This window comes from Eptesicus fuscus, chromosome 10, assembly GCF_027574615.1.
Source record: "Eptesicus fuscus isolate TK198812 chromosome 10, DD_ASM_mEF_20220401, whole genome shotgun sequence".
Classification (NCBI taxonomy): domain Eukaryota; kingdom Metazoa; phylum Chordata; class Mammalia; order Chiroptera; family Vespertilionidae; genus Eptesicus; species Eptesicus fuscus.
In genome coordinates this window covers 6,968,955-6,987,992 of record NC_072482.1, presented here as the reverse complement: position 1 = coordinate 6,987,992, position 19,038 = coordinate 6,968,955, and the positions used below count along the sequence as shown (strand labels likewise).

At 59.8% G+C, this 19,038-nt stretch overlaps 1 protein-coding gene across 1 annotated transcript in view; it reads left to right on the top strand.

Moving 5' to 3' along the window:
- The first annotated feature begins 5,659 nt into the window (after positions 1–5,659).
- Positions 5,660–19,038, top strand: part of CPNE5 (copine 5) — an 82,558-nt gene continuing 69,179 nt past the window's right edge. Inside the window, exons 1-3 of the mRNA XM_054722408.1 lie at positions 5,660–5,754; positions 17,836–17,876; positions 18,587–18,633. Of these exons, the coding sequence (XP_054578383.1) occupies positions 5,660–5,754; positions 17,836–17,876; positions 18,587–18,633 (183 nt within the window). The remainder of the gene's footprint in view (positions 5,755–17,835; positions 17,877–18,586; positions 18,634–19,038) is intronic.

Sequence of the window (19,038 nt, the reverse complement as noted above, 5' to 3'; positions counted from 1 at the left end):
CGGGTGGCTCAGATGGTTGGGCATTGTTCCCAACACCAACAGGTTGCGGGTTTGATTCCTGGTCAAGGTACATACCTAGGTTGCAGCTTTGAGCCCCGGTCGGGGTGCATGCAGGAGCCAACTGATCAATGTTTCTCTCTCACCCCCCCCCTCCCCACTTCCTATCTCTAAATAAACCAATAAAAGCATGTCCTTGGGTGAGGATTAGGAAAAACAAGTGTTTCACCCACAATGGCTTTTGGGGCTGCCCCAGTGCAGGTACAGCCAGGAGAGATGCTAAGGAGCAGCAGTGACAGAATCTGAGGGCCGGGGTGACCCCCGACTCCCACCCATCAGCCCAGGTGGGGAGGGGCAGGGAGTCCGGAGACCTAGGCCTCCCAGCCACTGTGTCAGGGGAGGAAATGGAGGGGCTTCTGAGACTAGAATTGGTCAGGGCCTCCCAGGTGAAGTCAGCTCTCCACGCACCCAGGCCTGAGCAGGCCAATCAGGAAGGCGGCAAGTGTGTTGTGGGAGGCTGGGCCTTCAGGGAGGGACACTGCTTTGACGCTCCTAAAGAAATCTGAGGACTTACCTCTATTTCCCAAGATGCCCAAACAAGAGGAAATGGGTTTGTATCAAGTGGAGAGAGAGAGTTCAGGAGGCCCAAGAGCAGACTGGGGGTAATTATTCAGGTGTAATGAAATCTGGCTACAGGAGAGAGGGGGGCTGAGGCCTGGGAAGGGCCAGGCTTTGCAGGACCAAGGTCTTCAGGGGACACGCCTGCTGGGGGGAAGAGGAGAAATCTACCTAAGGGAAGTGTTTTGGGGGTTCAGTGGAGGGAGAAACGAAGTCAGTTGGGAGAATTAGATTAGCTTCTTGGTAGAGACGGTACCTGGGAGGTGGGTGGGATTGGGCCTGGCAGTGAGGAGTGGCAGGAGGAAAGGCCAGGCAACCAGCGTGGCTGGGCCCGTTGGTGAGAAGCCGGTGGTGGGGGTGGGGAGCTGTGTAGGCACCTCGGCGCTGACTGGAAGGCCCAGAGATGGCCCGGCAGAAATTTAAGGGGACCCATCCCTTGAAAGAGCTGCAGAGAAAAAAGGATCCAGAGGCTGATTTAATCAGAGCTCCTGTTTGTTTTTATCTGTAGTTGCTGCTTCTTAGCAAAGTAACTGGGCAAATTTCTTTCCCTCTTTAGGACTCAGTCTCCAGATCTATAAAATCTAGGTGAGTTGATTATCTTTAAAGTCCTCAGCAGCACTGAGATTTCTAATCCCACAGCTAACAACGCCCTGGTAAATGCTGGGTGAAATTCGGGGTGGGGTGTGTGTGTGGGGAGTGACAGACTGTGACCTCTGTGTGGGACACAGTGCCAAGTGTAAGGTCAAGGCACTGAGCACTGATCCCAGGGTGCTGGCCTGGGCCCTGTGGACTTGTGAGGCGGACACTGAGGCTCCTGGACAGGCCCCGAGTGAGGACTGGAAGGAGCAGCGAGGTACCAGGCACCGCCAGCGGCCTTGGACCCGCAGAGTCCTGGTTCGCATCCCATCACTGCCACTCACCTGTACACACCCGGGCAAGTTAAGGTACTGAACTACTCCCCACGTTTAAGATGGAGCAGATAATACCCGTTGTCTACACATTCCTAGAAGATAAACAAAGCCAGTGTTCCCCTTCCGATGGGCAGTGAGGGACCGAGAAAGACGGGATTAAGTGAGAGGTCAGGGAAAGAGCGAGGGATTAAGGGAGAGGGGTCAGGGAAAGAGCGAGGGATTAAGGGAGAGGGGTCAGGGAAAGAGCGAGGGATTAAGGGAGAGGGGTCAGGGAAAGAGCGAGACGGCAGCCAGCAACGGTCCCGAGCAGAGGAGTGCCACCACCTGCCCGGTTGGTGTGAAGACTCCAGCAGCTGGATGTAAGGGCAGGGAGGCCTCGCCCTCTTAGAAAAACATGAGTTGCTGGAAGGAAAAGGAGGGCATGAGAGGTGAGAGAGGAAGCAGGGGCCATTGGGCCTCAGACAGATGCGAGAGCGGGCGAGGGAGGGAGAGGCAGATACCAGAAGTAGGAAGGGCTTCCCTCTGTCCAGGTGAGACGTGGGCCGAGCTGGCTGGTGCTGTGATCTGGAAGAAGAGGAAGGGAGGAAAGTGTGGGGTTCCCGTGGGTGGTGGGGCACCTGGCGGCGAGACTGCCCCTCCCGGAGGAATGGGGCCCCGGGTGTGTGGAGAGCCCTGGGGTTGGCCATTGGCTCTTCCTCTACCCAACAGCACATGGCTTCTCCCACACCTGTCAGTCCTCACTGGGTACCTGACCTGCTGCTATTAGCAGAGCTTCTTATCAAGGGAAGAGTCAGGTGATCTTGAGTGCATTACTCGAAGCTTTTTAGTAAAAGAACGGGGTTAACCTAGATGGCCCCCAACCAAGCCCCTTCTAGCGTTTCTGTTAATGGGTGGAATCAGACACTGCATCTCACCACTCCTCACTGTCGTGGTGGTTTCAGGTTCCGCCATGCCCTCTGTCTTGCCTTCTCTCCAGGGCTGCCATGTATGGTGCTGCAGGGTCTCACAGCACAAGGACACCTGCCCAGGGAGCCAGGGGAGCTCCATTCCAGCCCGCTCTCTGCCCCACAAGTTGCATTTACCCAGAGTAAACAACACCTTCTTCTAGTTTGTTCTAGGGTGCATTTTGGGCAGCCCCCACGCCCCCGTCCCATCCACATTCCTTCCTCTCTTCTGTGTCCCCTCTCACCTGCCGTCCCCAGCCTCAAACAGGACCCGAGGGCCGGGCGTACAGGGCGCCCTGGCGGGAGGCAGCAGCTGCTCCGGAGCCCTGGTGCTTTTCCTCTCCTTAGCAATGCGGAGAGCGGCCTCTGCAAATTGCTCTGCCGTCATTAACACCGCGGTCAGGTCAGATGAGCACGTGTTTGCGTCTTGGAGGCAAAGGCAAAACGCTGATGCTGATGATTCCAGATCTTCCGGGCATGGGCCATTCCGTGCTCCCAGTTCTTAATCAGGGGGGACAGTGCTGGTCACGTGGTGGGGTGGGCCAAGGCCCTGCTTAGTTCTAATCTGCATGAGCACCTGCTCCCTCACCCTCCGGCGGGCTAAGATTGAGACAGTTCTCATCCTCGTGGGGATGAGCCCTGGTGCCCACAGCGCTAACTGGCTGTTAGACCACCTCACTGGCTGCCTGCCCCGTCTCACCTCCCCATTCCCCACATAGCATGTCCTTAGTCTCCCCAATAAACTGCTCACATTCAAATCTTTCTCTCAGGGTCTGCTTCTCGGGGAACCAAAGAGACATCATCTTCAATGCCCTCCTCCATATCACCTCCTTTTTGTAGTTTACCCCGACACCCGCTGTTCCCACTCCTGGGAGAGTCATTGGTCACGCTTCTCTATTCTGAGGGCCCTTAACACCTCAACGGCACTCCTCATGCCGCACGGAGGCTGACCTGCATGCGTGTCCTGGGCCTCCACAGGGAACTCTTATCTGGCCCAGGATAAGCTCTTTGAAAATACAGGGGTGGACAAAAGTAGGTTTACAGTTGTGAGTATGGAAACACAGAGTTTATTCTTGTATTATTTATTAATTATCACTTTTTTGGTATTACAACTGTAAACCTACTTTTGCCCACCCCTGTATAGTAGTGGTTATCATTGCTCTCAAGGAAGTTTCTCAGGGGGCCCTGGCACAGGCCAGGAACACAGCAGATACTCAGTAAATACTAGTGGGTGAATGCGTGACGCATTCCACAAGCATGTTTGGTCTAGGACGGGTGGGTGGGAGAAAGGTGTGGACATAGAGGTTCCAAGCCCAGTTTGTATCCCTCAGGAAAGGAGCCCCAAATTATTCCCCATGTAGAGAGGGCCTCAGGCCCAAACTGCAGCAGGCCTTCCTACTCAGCTGTGCCCACTGCCCTGGGAATGCCAGGCCTCTGCCCCTTGCTGTCGGTCCAGGTGGCTGAGCTGAGTCCAGCCTACACCGGGCCACGGGACAAGGACAACACTTAACCTAGGCAGCGGAATGCCTTCTTATATGTACGATTGACTTCGTATCTGATGTTCCGGGAACTGACTTCAAACAGAATCTCCAGGAACCAGTTAAGGCTCTGCTGCCAAAGCCAAGGCCCAGAGGACGTGGCCTTTCCGGGTCCAGCCTGGGCTCCTGGACTCCCAGCGGCTGCCGGGCACAGAGGGCTTAGGGCCAAGCGCTCCATCCACGGTGGGCGCGGAGGAGGCCGCTCCATCTCTGCAAAGCCCAGGCCCCGCTGAGGAGGGGCTGCGGGGGCTTTTTCTGGAGACGGTCCAGGAGCTCAGCCCGGGGCATGGCCTCAGCGCTGCGACCCAGGCCGGGCAGGGGGAGCTGGGCAGGGTGGGGCCCGCTGAGAGGAGCCTCCGGTTCCCCGGCTCCCAGGGCAGGAGTCAGAGCCGGTCCACAGGCGGCGCCTACGCAGAGCTGGTGGCCTGGGAGCCCTGGGAGCCCGGGCCACCCTCAATCTGGCGAGGAAGCTTCTAGACCCGCGGCGGTTCAGCCTGTGGTCACCGCGGGCCAGGGGTGGGGAGGGCGCTGGCGCGTGGCTTAGTGGAGGGGGTGGGGAGCGAGGGAGAGGGGGGACAGCCGGCACCGACCCCTCCTAGGCCTCCCGCCCTCACTAGAAATCGAGGCGGCTCCTTGGGCTCTGGGGCACCCCTATACCCGCACCAGGAGAGGTGGAGTCCGTTTTTGGACGGAGACCAGCCCCACCCGGTGAGGGCACCCTCAGCAGAGCGCTCCCCACCTCCCTGGTCTCTTTTGCACATACCCCCCTCCCCGCGCGCCTCGTGCAGACCCTCCTCCAACAGGTGCCCCTTGGTTCACCCTCCTCCCCCCGGCCCCGTGGGTGGAGCCCCCCGAGGGGTGGAAGTGGGGCCGCGCAGATGGAGACGCGCACCGCCGGGACCCTCTCAGGCTGTCACCCCCAGGCTCCCAGCATCTGGAGCCGCGTCCCCACGCCTGCCACGCGCGCACACGGCCACGCTCACTCAGACCCCGCCCCGGCCCCGCCCCGGCCCCTGCGGGAGCCCCCTCCGGCGCTCCCCGCCCCGGCAGCCCGGCGAGAGGCGGGAGGCGGCGGCTCGGGCAGATTTGATTTTCCCGCAGCCCGGGCGCCCCGCAGCCGGAGCTGGAGCCGAGGGGGTGCGCTCGCAGCCGCGTCCCCCAGCCCCGCCGCCGCCCGCGCCGGACCCAGCCAGAGGCGGTCAGCTCCGGCTTCCCGGGCTCCACGCCGCCCGCGCCGGCCACCCCCGCCCGCGCCCCACCGGCCCCCACGCCCCTCTCTCTCCTGCACCCCTTCTGCCCCCGCCCCAAGCTGCACGCGCCCCGCCCGGCGCCCTCGCCCCGCGCCCCTGCGCCTCGCCCTGCTGCGCCCCAGTTCTCTGGGCACCTCACCCCTCCCCGCCGTGCCCCCTGCCTCTTTGCCGCGGCCCCCTCACCCCTCCCGGGTCCGCGGCCCCCGCTCCCTCCGCCCCCTCCCCTCTCTCACTTCCCACGCCCCCTCTTCGCGCTCCTCTCTTCGCCTCCCTTTGCCGCCAGCCTCGGCTCCGGCTCCGGCTCCGTAGTTGGGGAGAGCCCGGGGTTTCAGTTGCTCCCGAGAAGCGTGAAGCGCGCAGGGACTGACTAATTTGGGGCGGGGGGGCGGGCACGGTGGGCAATGGAGCAGCCCGAGGACATGACGTCGCTGAGCGAGTTCGACTCCTTGGCGGGCAGCATCCCGGCCACCAAGGTGGAGATCACCGTGTCCTGCAGGTGAGCCTCCCGCCGGCCGGTCCCCCTGTCCCGCCTGGACCCGGAGCCCGTGGCCCGTGGCCTCGCCTCGGGGATGCCCCCTCCTCCCCAGGCCCCCATCCCCACCCCGTCCGCGAGAGCCCCTGCCCAGCCGCGGTGGCGACGCGGAATGGAAGCCAGGCTTGGGGTCGCATTTCTGAAAGTTTGCGCTCTGGGCTGTTGCTGCGAGGAGACGTGAAGACGCAGGAACAGGGGTCCGGGCCGGAGGGGGAGAGGGAGGGAGTGGCAGGCCATACGGGGTCTTCGAGCAGGTTATTTCTGAGCAACTCCTCCCCAAATCTAGAAGTGAGAGAGCTGCCCAACCTCCCAGGCTGCCCAGCCCCTGCCTCCGGCCTCCTGTCCTCTCTTCTGCCCCCTCTACCCCCCCCCCCCCCCAGACCCAGGATGCTAGGACCTTTCTTCACCTCCAGCAACCAAACCGACTCTTGGAGAAGAATCCCAGTGGGTCCCTCAGTCACAGAGGTGTGGCTGCTGCGGACAGTTTTAAGTGGGACCATGAAAAAAACAATAATTTGGGTACAAAATCTTAGGCCAAAGGACTATAACACTGAGTGTGTAATTTAGAGTCCAGCAGGGGAGGGGGGGTGTTTTTGTGGGCGTCTACCCCCAAGTCCTCACACAGGCTATGGGGTAACTTCTCCATCTCAGAGCTGGTCTCTGCCAGGTTCTCCCATGTGAGGGGAAGGCGGCCCCAGGCAGTGAGGGGTGCAGTGGAGATGGGGGGCTTCTTCCTAGTGCCGTCACCCTGTGGCTGGCCTCGGGCACTGTCTTGCTGCCACTGTGGGGGGCACTGGCCCAGGCATAGCCCACCTTGAGGTCCCCCGAGATGCCACTCTCCCTGCCCCTCATGACTTGAGTCCTGGCTTTTCCCCTGTCCCAAATCCCCCACCCCATCCTCTTAGGGCCCCTCTAAGGTCAGACCCTCATGGCCCCCACCCCTGTATTCCAGGCAGTGGGGAGGTAGAGACAGGGCCTGGGCTGGGGGATGAGAGGAGGATTGGGGGGGGGGGATTGAGGGTGGTGAGCGAGGGTTGATGTGGAACACAGCTGCCCCCTGTGCCAGGCTCCCCTGATAACTCCCGTATGTCTCTCCGGTGGTCCCACACACAGTGCTGTCAGAACATCTCCCAGCGCCATTTGCATCTTGCCATTACTCTTCTGGGAGAATCCTGATGGCCCATTAGCTCCAGCCTCACCTCCTCAGCCACGACAGCTGCCACAGCCCGCCCTCCCTTTCCCGCAGGTCACACTCCCTGTGCCCGACTCCCCTCCAGCCGTCAATCATGCCTGTGTCAGAGCTGTCTCCGGATCCTCCCACCTCCAAGCCCAGGAACAACCCATTCCCCACCCAGAGCTCACCCCTCCTTCACCTCTGCCAGTTCAGGCCCCGCATCCTGAAAAGCCTGGCCTCCCGCCTCCACTTCAGCCATGAGACACGCAGCCCTCATCACTGTCTTCTGTGTCCCCTGGGTCCTGGGCACTCAGCCTGGGCCACGGGGCCGCTCACATACTGAGCACTCAGCCTCTGAAGACATCTCAGGTGTGTACTTCATCCCTCCTGCCCCAGAGTACCTAGAGGGCAGCGATCCCCCCCACCCCCCCACCCCTGACTCAGACCCACAGACCCTCTACTCCAGTGGAGAGGAGAGGAGGCGGCGGGCACCGTGGCTTTGGAGTCAGACACTTTGAAATGGAATCTGCTCCACCAGATCTGACTTAGCCGAGGTTTCCTCCATTTGTCAAGTGCAAACAATGAGAAGCCTCCTTTGCCGAGGTAGCTCTCGTGCTTGGTTGGAAGAGTGGCTGGCATGCCGTAGCAGGTCCTGGACCAGTACTGTTGGAGGAATTAACTTCAGGAATAGGGGATTGTGAAGGACCCAACACACTGCTTTGCACTTACTTGGCCCACAGTTGGTGCTTAGTAAGTAGCTGCAATGATTTCAGCGAGGAAGCAGTGCTTGGTCCCTCCTGCTTGCTCTCTCGAAGTAGAAGTGTCAGACCTTTTGCCTGAAAGGTACCTAGGGATGCATTTGCGATCTTGGTGGATGTAGTTCTGGGATCAACCCTTGTGTCCATTCCCTCTCAGGACACATGGTCTACCGGCCTGAGGAGGGCCTGCCCAGGCCCTGTTCCTGATTTCCTGAGCGCCAGAGGGTGGGAAGTGGGTTTTGGTAAGAAGGAGTGAGGAGGGGGAGTCGTCTGAACAGAGGGAGGAGGAAAACAATATAGGTGAGCTTGAAATTGTAAATCCATCTCTTTCCCTCAACCAGGTCCAGCTCTCCAGGCTCTAGAAGAAAGAGGAGGTGTGGAAGGAGAGGGGGACAGGGAGAAAAGGAGGAGGAGGAGTGGAGGAGGAGGGAGCACTGCACAGAATGGCTCTCCAGTATATTCTGTACTTCATAGTCTCCAGTGAATGAGGGTCAAGTCCTGCTCCCTGCACCTCAAGGTCCACACTGACTGGGCCCCAGGAGGAGGCCATGGGGCACCCCTGCCCTGGGCATCTAGGTGGCACCTGCTGGTGTGCAGGGAACAGTAGGGCAGGCAGAGGCGTTGGTGGGGTGAGAACTCCAGGAGCTTCAGAGTGAGCAGCTGGGGCCAGTTCCCTCCCCTCTCTGCTCTTAGGAAGGTCCCTGCCACCTCCCACAGTTCTAGGAGCTCCTGTTCCTGCCCGGGATAGGACCCAAACCCCTGCCATGCCTCCCCTGGGCACTGCCAGCCAAGCAAAGCTGCCTGGTACCGGGGCACGTCTGAGCCTCAGCCCAGGACCACAGCAGAGGCCCAAGTGAGCCTCTGCGGAAGGCAGATCACGCTGTGGGATGGATGTTCAGGCTCCTCCTGTAGGTAGGGTATCTCTCAGGCGAATTCACGGCCATTCCCAAATAATTGTTTCTTACCAGCTTCAGTGAACTTAGGACCAAGGATTATAAAGTGCCTGGTTGTTTGGCTCAGTGGCTAAGAACATGGGCTGTGGGATCTGTCCACCTGGGTTCAAATCCCAGTCCCGTCCCCGTGACATCGGGTAAACTACTGAGCCCCCGTGTCCTTATCTATAAAGGAAGTACAGTAACCCTTACCATAGGGGGATTAGCCCAGGAATAGTAATTTGTGTTGCCTATTATTTGACACCTGAAAGTAAATAAAATCCAGTCTCTCTAGCTGAGTCCCAGGGTCTGTGGGGATCCTGGGGATCTGATCCACGCAGAGATCTTACCCCCTCGCAGCTTTATTGACATCTATTTGCCGGTTAGGGATTCTGGGTGAGTAGGGTAGATGGTTATGGAACCAGATACCAGCAGGCGTTGTAGGAAGTGTGAGCCACAGCTCCTCTCTCCTCTGGTGGGCTTTTCCAGACCTTTCCTGACGCCGTTAGCCTCCCTGCAGACCCAGCCGAAACTCACCTGTCCAGTGTCCCGGTCCCCGAGGGCCGCACTGCTTTTCTGGTTTCTGTGCGTCATCTGCTGCAGGGACCAGGACCGGCCTGCTGGTTAGAAAAGAGCGATTTGCATTTTTTATGTAACAGGAAACCTTTGCACTTCCGCAGGGTCCGGTGGGTGCAAGAAGCACAGCACATTTCAGCGGCGGGGCTCCCAGGCCCCCGGGGAGGGCAGGGGTGGAGTCCAGAGGCTGGCGCCCCTGAGCCCTGCTGGAGCCTCAGGCAGCTGCCCTCCCCGCCAGCTGGCGCGGGGCTGGTGGGCAGCGGCTGCCTCTGCCCCAGCGATGTTTTCTGCTGTCTGTTCGGGCTGGTGTTCTGCTGCCTGAGGCAGCCTGCTCAGGAGCTGTCCCTGGGCCTCTCAGAAGGCCCGGGAATGGGCTCGGAAGGCTCTCATCTGACCGGCAGGGGAGGCGGCTCCCGGGAAGGAGGGCCTGGGGGCAGCGGGCAGCTGTCAAAGCCAGTGCTAGGAAAAAGAGGTTGTCAGCCATTGAATAGCCAAGCATTCTCCAGTGGAGCCCAGGGAATAATGACAGTGGGGTTTGTTGAGCACTTACTACGCGCCAGGCACCTCACATCTGTATTAGGCGGGACCATGTGCAATTGCCCATGCTCAACTGTTTTGGCCTACTCAAATAGCAGTTTGGTCCAAACTGAGATTATTCTTCTGGTTTTCAATTCCTGTGTAACACGTCGCCACATTCCTAGCGGCTTAAAGCAACAGCCATCTCTGATCTCTCTGTGCCTCTAGGGGAGAGCCCAGGCCTCACTGCTCCTCGCTCAGGGTCTCCCCCCGCGGAAGGCCAGGCACCTGCAGGGGCTGTGATCTCCTCCGAGGCTGGGCGTCCACGCCACGCTCATTTAGGTTGTGGGCAGAATGCAGTGTCTTGCGGCCGGAAGATTAAAAGTCCTTTTTTTTTTGCTGATTGTTGGACCCGGGTGGCGCTTAGCTCCCGGGGGCCACCCGCTGCTCCTAGCAGGACAGCTTATTCTTCGAAGCCTGCAGAGAGTCCTCCCCAGTCCGCTGGGCAGTCTTATATGAGGTAACAGCAGTCACAGGAGTGCCGATCCCATCCTATGCCCAGGCCCCACCCACACTCGGGAGGGGGCTGTGCAGGCGTGTGCATCTCAGACCTCTCCCTACCTCACTGTGTATCTTTCTAATCTGACGGCAGTCCTGTGAGGTAGACAGCAGTTCCTTTTAAGGAAATCAGGGCTTAGAGGGGATAAAGGCACCTGCTAAGGTTACACATTTAGTATGTTTTGGGAAGGGGGGTGGGTGTTCAAATTCATTTTCCTCAAATCTCAAAGCTTCAAGGCTGGAATGGGGTCTCTAAGAGGATCACGGTAGGGGCCTGGGTCCCAACCGTGTGACCAAGAATTAGGTGTTTTCTTTCCAGGGATGGGAGAGTTTTTTCTTGCTCAAGAATGCCTCTGGCTCTGGGATACAAACCTAGAACTGGAGGAATCTCCAAGGAGCAGAGACCAGAGAGTCACGGGATGGCAGCCTGCCCTCCATGCACCCAGACTGTCTCTCCTCCCCCAGCCCGCAGATCTCCCTGCTCAGAACCACGGCCATCGCTGGAGATGACCTACCGTTGGGAAGAGAGGCGGGGAGGAGCGGAGGAGAAGAAGGCTGTAAAGCCGTAGGGCACAGAGGAGGCAGGTGCAGTTAGGAATACTTAGGCTATAGGTAACCGGAAGTTTAATAGTAACTGAGTACATTTATGTTTCTCAGATCGCAGTGAGTCTGGAGGGAGGTTATCTGATGGTTTGTCAGCTCACTTTGCCATCAAGGACCCAGCTGTCTTTGTACTCGGCCATTATCCAAATGCTGGGCCTCGTTATTGCAAAAAGGCTGCCTGTTCCAGGCATCACAGCCACATCCAAAAATAGGAAGCAAGACATAGGGCCAAAGGCCTCTCTTTGAAAAGTTCTTTTGATCTGGGAAGCACAATCCCTCCCAAAACATCTCAGCAGACTTCCCCTTCCATTTCCATGGCCCAAGCTGGGTCTCATGTACACCCCTAGACGAGTATATTAGTCAGCTCGGGCCGCCATAACAAAATGCCATCGATTGGGTGGCTCAATCCACAGAAATGTATTTATCACAGACCCGAGAACGGACGTCCAAGACGGTGGGCTTGGTCGCCAGCACGCTCGGGTCCTGGGGAAGACGCTCTTCCGGGCCTCAGGTGGCCGCCTTCCTGCTGTGTTCTCACGCTCTCCGCTCTCCGGTGTGTATTTTTAAGGGCACTAATCCCGTCATAATCCCACCCAACCACCTCAACCCTAATTACCTTCCAAAGGCTCATCTCCAAATACCATCTCAATGGGGGTTAGTGTTTTAATATATAAATTGGGGCGGGGGGGGGGTGGTACAGAATACTTGAAGCGACGTGGATTCTGTCAGCAGGGAGAGAGGCATGCTTGCTGCTGACAGCCACGGACTCTGCCACAAGGAGGGGGTCCAAGGGACCCACAGGCTGCTTGGGCTCCTGGGGTGCAGGGGTCTAGGGGGGCCTCTGAGGACTGGCTCCCTGGATTTTCCTGCAGTCAGTGGAAGCCAGTGTTAGGTGACTGACTGATGATCCAAGCACAGCTTAGCTGGAACCCTGACTACCTCTCTTCCTGCCGGTCTCCTGGGCAAGAAAAAATGACTTAGTGGGATTTCAAAACATTGCAAGGGGCCTCTGTCCCCTAATGTTACTCAGCTCTGCTGGCCTAGCGTAGTGCCTGAAGGTCCCAGTGGGATAGCTTTATGCCGTTCGGTCCTGAAGAATTCTGGGCAGGACACTGAAAGTCAGTGCAGTTCCTCATTTACCTTCTCTGAAACCTCGGCCTGGTCATTTAAGTTCTCTACCTCAGTCGCACCATCTGTAAAATGGGGGAAATACTGGTCCTGTTAACTTCCTGTAGGATTGTTATGAAGACAAAAGAGATTATGTTTGTGAAGTCCTGTATAAAGTGGAATGTGAGAACTAAACTCAATACTGATGATGGGTACCAATAATTGATCGCTACGGACACATCCATTCTTTCGATAATTGATACGAATCCTCATTTGCTACTGAGGCTTCTCTGTGCCGAGCACAGTTCGAAGTGCTGAGGATATAGTGTGAACAAGATAGACAAGCTCTCTCCTCTCATAGAACTCACATTGGCGTTGGTGGTGGGGGAATATAAACAAATACACACATTTAAAAATAGTTTTATTGATTTCAGAGAAGAAGAGAGAGAGATCAATGATGAAAGAGAATCAGTAATTGGCTGCCTCGTGCACGCCTGCACCTTCCCCCCCCCCCCCCCCCACACTGGGGATCGAGCCTGCAACCCGGGCATGTGCCCTGACAGGAATCGAACTGTGACCTCCTGGTTCATAGGTTGATGCTCAAACCTCTGGGCCACACGGGCCAGGATATATACATTTCTTATGAAATAATGTCTGATAGGGATAAGTGCTCTGCAAGTAAGTGTGTGGTTGTTGGGGATGCTTTAGACAGGATGGGCAGGTGACACTGAGCTGAGAGCCAGGGGGGAGAAAGCCATCTGGAGGAGGGTCTGGAGAGAGGGTGATTCCGGTAGAGAGAGAGCAAGTACAAAGGCCCCGTGGCAGGAAAGACCTTGGCGTCCTTGCAAAACTGCAGGAGGGTAGTGTGGCTGGAGCAGTGTGACTCCCCAGAGGGGAGTGGAGAGGATGAGGTCAGAGAGGAAATGGGGGGTGCAGATCCATGCTAAGGAGTTTGATTTCTTATTCTAATAGTAATAGAATAATTGTTATTATTCTGTTTGGGGCGGGGTTAAACAGGAGGAATGTGATCTGATTGGCCTTCTAAAATTGCCCTCTGGGTAGCCTAAGGGAATTGACTGGGGGAGGGGGAGAGGGGCAGGGATTGAAGCACAAGGCCAGGCCGGAGCCTCTGCGGCGTCCAAATGAGAGCTAACGGCGCTGTGGCGTGAGGAGGAGCGGGCAGATTTGGGATGTGTTTCTGGGCTAGAAACCTTGAAGACGCGATGAATGGGACAGGGCGTGGGCACCGGATCGCGCACGCTTCCTGTATTTCTGTTTTAAACGCTTGGCTTCCCAACAACTGCGCAAGGCGGTCTGTGACCCCGGCACGGGTGAGGAAACTGAGGTCGAGCCGCTCGTCCAGGGGCACGGAACTACCCCGTGGCCCGGGAGACTGCCGTTTGGCTGCGGCTCAGGCCAGCCGGAGCGCACGCTCTCCTTGGTCATGCAGCACGGGAGGGACAGTTATTACAATAATTAATAATTACCGAATGCAGATAGCCCAGGAAGGAGCGCTCGCTAAGCCATGGGGAAATTGCTCTTTAGACCTTGGCGCGGAGGCTTGGCAGGGAGACAGAGCGTACGTGAGGCGGGATCTGAGAGGGGAGACGGAGTGCCGGGGCTGGCTGCCAAGCGCCCTCTCCTCCTGCTCCCTCAGAGCCTCGCCTGGACTCCTGCCTGCGAGGAGGGGAGCCGGGGCGGGAGGAGGGGAGAGCCCCCAGTTCTTTTCCTTGGGGAGCAGCCCTGAGGAGGCCCGGGGCAGGAGAGGGCTGTGGAGACCTGGGTTTGGTAATGCGGACGCTCCCCAAATGGCCTTGGGCTCCAGAGCTCCATCCGCCCGCCTGGCAAGCTGGGTGAATGGCACGACTCAGTGCCAGATGTCTTGCCCGTAGCCTGGGGTGACATCCACCTCCTGGCACCGGTGTGGAGGGTGAATAGGGTCCCCCAGATCACGTACCCAACAAAGGATTGGGTGCGGGTTAGATCACGCCCCTGCCGTCCTCTTTGCCTGCCGCGGGGGCTGGCCAGATGCTTGGTGTTGAACGGCTCCACAGAGAAATGGGGTGTTGCTTGCGGGCCCCTCAGGCTCAGGGGTCTCTGTGGGGCTCCGGGCTCACCTGTCCCGTCCGCTCAGCCAGCAGGAGGGCCGCACCGCCCGCCGGGCCTGTGGGCGCGGGCACCTGCGCCAGCGGCACTGGCGAGCAGGGAGCACACGGGCATCTCCGGGCGCCGCTCGGTCCCCGAGGGCCTTGAGCGAGCACTTCCTGTGAGCGGGACACTGCCGAGCTCTTTTGCAAATACGAACTCTCTTCTCAGGAACCCCCTAGGAGAGGACTGTTATTCCCCCCCGCTTTACAGATGGGGATACCGAGGCACAAAGGAGCTAGGGCGGTCCGTACAGCTACCAGTGGGCAGCGCTGGGTTTGGGACCAGCGGGAAGCTGCAAGTCTACGCTCTGAGCGTCCCACTCTCCTCGGAGGTTGGCGGGTGCGGGGGGGGGGGGGGGGGGGAGGGAGGGGCTGTTGGGAAGAAGATAAACATGTTTTCCTAATTCTGTAGCCTGACGAACCTCTGTGGGAATGCGATGAAAGCCCTCCAAAGAACGCATCCAGCTGTGCCAACCTGCCACATTGTCCTACAGTTTCAGGGGTCCACGCACCCTGTTAGGGATCGGCCTGTGGCCCGGAGAGCTGAGGGCGGGGCTCTCCCCGCGCCTCTTCCTGTGGGAGCCAGGGCCCCTGCTCCGCGCATCCCTGCGAGGGGCCTCAGACACAAACAGGGATGTGCAATGGGTTCACCCGGCAGCTCTGCCCAGGAGCAAATGGGTCTCCTCAGGCGGGGGCTCCCTGAGGACAGGGCCGTGTCCCCCTCCGTCGGGGGCTCCCTGAGGACAGGGCTGTGTCCCCTCAGACTGGGGCTCCCTGAGGACAGGGCCGTGTCCCCCTCCGTCGGGGGCTCCCTGAGGACAGGGCTGTGTCCCCTCAGACTGGGGCTCCCTGAGGACAGGGCCGTGTCCCCTCAGACTGGGGCTGTGGCCCCCCTCAGACTGGGGCTCCCTGAGGACAGGGCTGTGTCCCCCTCAGACTGGGGCTCCCTGAGGACAGGGCTGTGTCCCCCTCAGACTGGGGCTCCCTGAGGACAGGGCCGTGTCCCCCTCAGACAGGGGCTCCCTGAGGACAGGGCCGTGTCCCCCTCAGACAGGGGCTCCCTGAGGACGGGACTCGCCTCCCCTCTCCGACAGCTCCTACTCTAGACATTTTTAATGTCCCGGAAGGGAGGGTGGCACCGCAGGCTCCCTCCCTGGCTCCGGCCTCTCCGGGGCTCCCTTTGCGGGGGGCGGGGGGGGGGGGGAACCTGTGACCTCGCAGGCAGCCAGGCCCTCGCTGCCAGGCCCTGGAAGGGCTTCCCGGGGAGAGAGAGGCAGGGCTCAGTCTGCTTCTCTGGCCTTGATTTGAGGAACAAAAGAAACCGATTTCCAGGCTGCCGAGCGGACAGCTGAAGGGTTTTATGTTCTTTTTGGGAGATACATTGCCTGTTGGGAAATGTCTCTGTGAGCTCCCCGAAGGCAGAAGGTGGAGGAGAAGCACTCGGGGTCTGGCTGCCTGCGCCCTGGTGGTTCGGCGTGCTTGGCGCTTGTCGGGGAGGGTGGGCGAGCCCCTCTGCTTCTCCTCTTCTTCTTCCCGAATCTGAGTTCCAGGCCAGACCCAGAGGGGCCTGGTGTCTCTGTTTAAATCAAGACGGCGCTCCTGCCTCCAAGCCCAGCACACTGCAGGAGGGCAAGGCCAACCCAGGTCCAGGCCCGCCCGCCTCGGTGGGCTGAGCGTCTGTAAGTGGTGTCTGACCTGCAGCCCCTGCGCCCCGCCTTTCAGAGCTGCCCCGAGTATCACTTCCTCTGCTGCTCACTGCGGGGGCTGGGGGCTTTGTCATGGTTTCCAGAGTGACAGCTGGCTGGGAGCAGGGGTGGTGGGGGGTGATGGGGGCTAGCAGAGGGGTTGTGTGCCACGGGGGGGAGGCCCCGAAGGAAGAGACTGGAGCAGAGGGTGGGGATTTGGGGGTCTCTCTCAGAGACATCTCTGGGAGACTGCGTGAGGACTGGAGCTGAGTGATTCATGAGCACAATCTGGGGCCTCCCCAGGCAGCGGGGATGTCATGTGCTCCTGCCAGGTTGCTACTGCAGCTCTCTGTCTGTCTGTCTGTCTGTCTGTCTGTCAGTAGGCCTTTGGCTCCCAAGCGAGGGCGACTGAATTGAGTGTGGGGTCAGGTTGCCCAGACAAGCTGTCACTCCTGATGGTTCTGGTGATGCGGACGCAGGGTCAGAGCTAGGCCCTGGCTCTACCGCTGCTCGCTGTGGGGAGTGGCCACTCCCCGCCCTGGGCCCCTGCTCCCTCCTCAGGAGAAGGTGAGACACATGGTCCCAGGGTCCATCGGCTCTGACATTTGGGGTTGGCTGTTAGGAAGCCACACAGACCGTGCTGAGTGTTTCTCCTCTTTGGGAAGGGGGTTCAAGGGGGCAGAGAGGCCCTGGGGGAGTGTGGGAATGGAGAGGTGAAAGGGGAGGTGACCCTGGGACATCTGGGAGGGAGGGGGACGGGCTGAGACAGCTGGCGGGGCAGAGCCTCGGGTTAGGGCAGTGTGAAAAGCAGGTTGGGGTGGGGGGATAGCTCCAGCAGGCAGGGGGCTTCAGGGATGGGGCGTGGGGGCTCTTGAATGGGCAGGTTTCCTGGGCTCCGTCCCATTGGGCCCCTCTGGGAGACTGGAGCATGCCTCAGGGGCGGGTGTGGGGAGGGGAGAGAGGAAGCCAGTATTTATGTCCCAACTCCTGCCCACCATTGGTTGAGGGCTGCCCTCTGAGCGAAAACTTCCTGGTATTTGCAGCCCCCCAGCCAGAGAAAGGCCCGGGGGAGCGGCAGGAGGAAACCATGTGTGGGGACGGACTGGGAGGGCTGAGGAGGCAGCCCAGGGCATCCAGCACCTCGGAGGCTGGCGCTGTTGTCTGCATTGCACCGATGAGGAAACAGCTCAGAGGGCTCGAGGGACGTCCCGCGGTGCTTCCTGCCAGCAGCAGGTCACCGTGAACGCGTGCACAGATGTGCGGGACAGGCCTTGCCTGATCTCCCTGTGCCTCCACTTCCACATCTGTAAGATGGGAGGATGCCTGCCCAGGACTGACCTCGGGGGCAGCTGCTACCTGCAGAGCGCTTAGCGCAGTGCCCGGCCCGTCGCTGCGCTCCGTGAGCCGGAGCTGTGAGTGCACAGAGGCAGGCAGGAGGGCTCACACCTGTCAAAGGCCTCTCAGTCCCCCAGCGCGGTCCGGCATCTGGCCGCACGCCTTCAATCTGATTAGCAGGGCCGGTGTGAGCTGTGGCCTTGCCCAGATGGGTCTGCATCCCCGGGAGGCAGAGTTCATTATCCATCAGCACAGATGAGATGGCGGGATAAACTGGTTGTAAGTAGGGCCCTGAGAGAACAGGACCCTGGATGGATCCGTTTTGACAGCTTGCTTTTATTTTTTGAGAAACAGAGGAGCTTCTAGAACTGGCTAAGACCTTGGGCACAGAGAGATGTGGCCCAAGAGCGAGGGGCTGTGTGAAGTGTGCAAGGCGGGGTGGGTGGTGGGGAGCCACATTCGTAGAAAGCTGAGCCGAGGACTCCCCCCCACCGTCCCCCCCACTCCCCCCCGTGGGCTGCAATGAGCCAAACGAACGAACGGAGGCAATTCGGGCCTCAGGAACGGCCCTGATCCCCGAGGGCCCCCCCCCCCACCCCCCCCTCCCCCCGCACCATGGGCTCTGCTAACTCCTCCTCTCTCCCCTTCTTTCAGGAACCTTTTGGACAAGGACATGTTCTCCAAGTCTGACCCACGTAAGTCCTGCTCTGACACGGTAACGGTGCCGATTGCAGCGGCCAGCCCTGGAGTCCTCACTGAGCGTCCAGGCTGTTCTCACGAACACTGGAAAGAGGACTGGGCGGCTGGCCCTCCCAACCCCCACACTTGTGAAGCCTCAACGCAACTGAGTGGGTTGGGGCGGGTCAGCGTTTCAGGGCCCAGAGTTTTCAGAACCAGGGAAACCAGTACATTTCGGGGCCCCAGTTGGCTGTGGTCCAGGGGATCGAGCCCTGATTTTGGAGTCCGGGGTTCTAGCCCAGAGAAGCGCCACTCAAGTATGTGACCTCAAGCAGGCCACTGGCCTCCTCCCAGCCTCAGCTGGCCCGTCGGTGCGGGGGCTGGTGACAGTGACAGGCCTCTGAGGCTGCCGTGAGCCCTGGGGGTGACTGGAGTTTCAGGTGCTCTCCTACCACACCTGCCACCAAGTCACCCATCATGCCCACCTGTCTGCCTGCCTCACACTTGCTCAGGCCTAGATGCGAACGGCCCAACCCCCTCCCAGGGGGCACTCCTCCCAGGCACACCGATGTTCTAGGCTCCATTCTCCAAGCTGAGGATGCCCCAGGCCCCACCCTGCCGCCCAGGCCCGCCCTCCCGAGGCCCCCCCCCTCCAGGGCCCGCTGCACAGGGACCCCCCTTCTCTTGCCTGTGTGGCATGCTAACCCTTTCCCTCCTCTCCCCACAGTGTGCGTCATGTATACTCAAGGGATGGAGAACAAGCAGTGGAGGGAGGTAGGTCCAGCCCCTTCCCCACCCAGACACCAGCCTGGCCCTGCGGGAGTCTGCTGGCCCCTGATGGCGGTCACCTGACTCTGGAGACAGCCCCCCCCACCCATGTTCATAACTGCAGCCTCTGAGCCCGGGGGAAGGAGAGAGGTGTGCAGACGGGGGACTCGTCCCTGCTGCTGCAGGAAGAATCCAGTGGAGGACTGGAAAGTTCCTGTCCTCAGGGAGCCCCAGTCTGAGGGGGACACGGCCCTGTCCTCGGGGAGCCCCTGTCTGAGGGGAGACACAACCCTGTCCTCAGGGAGCCCCAGTCTGAGGGGGACACGGCCCTGTCCTCGGGGAGCCCCAGTCTGAGGGGGACACAGCCCTGTCCTCAGGGAGCCCCTGTCTGAGGGGAGACACAACCCTGTC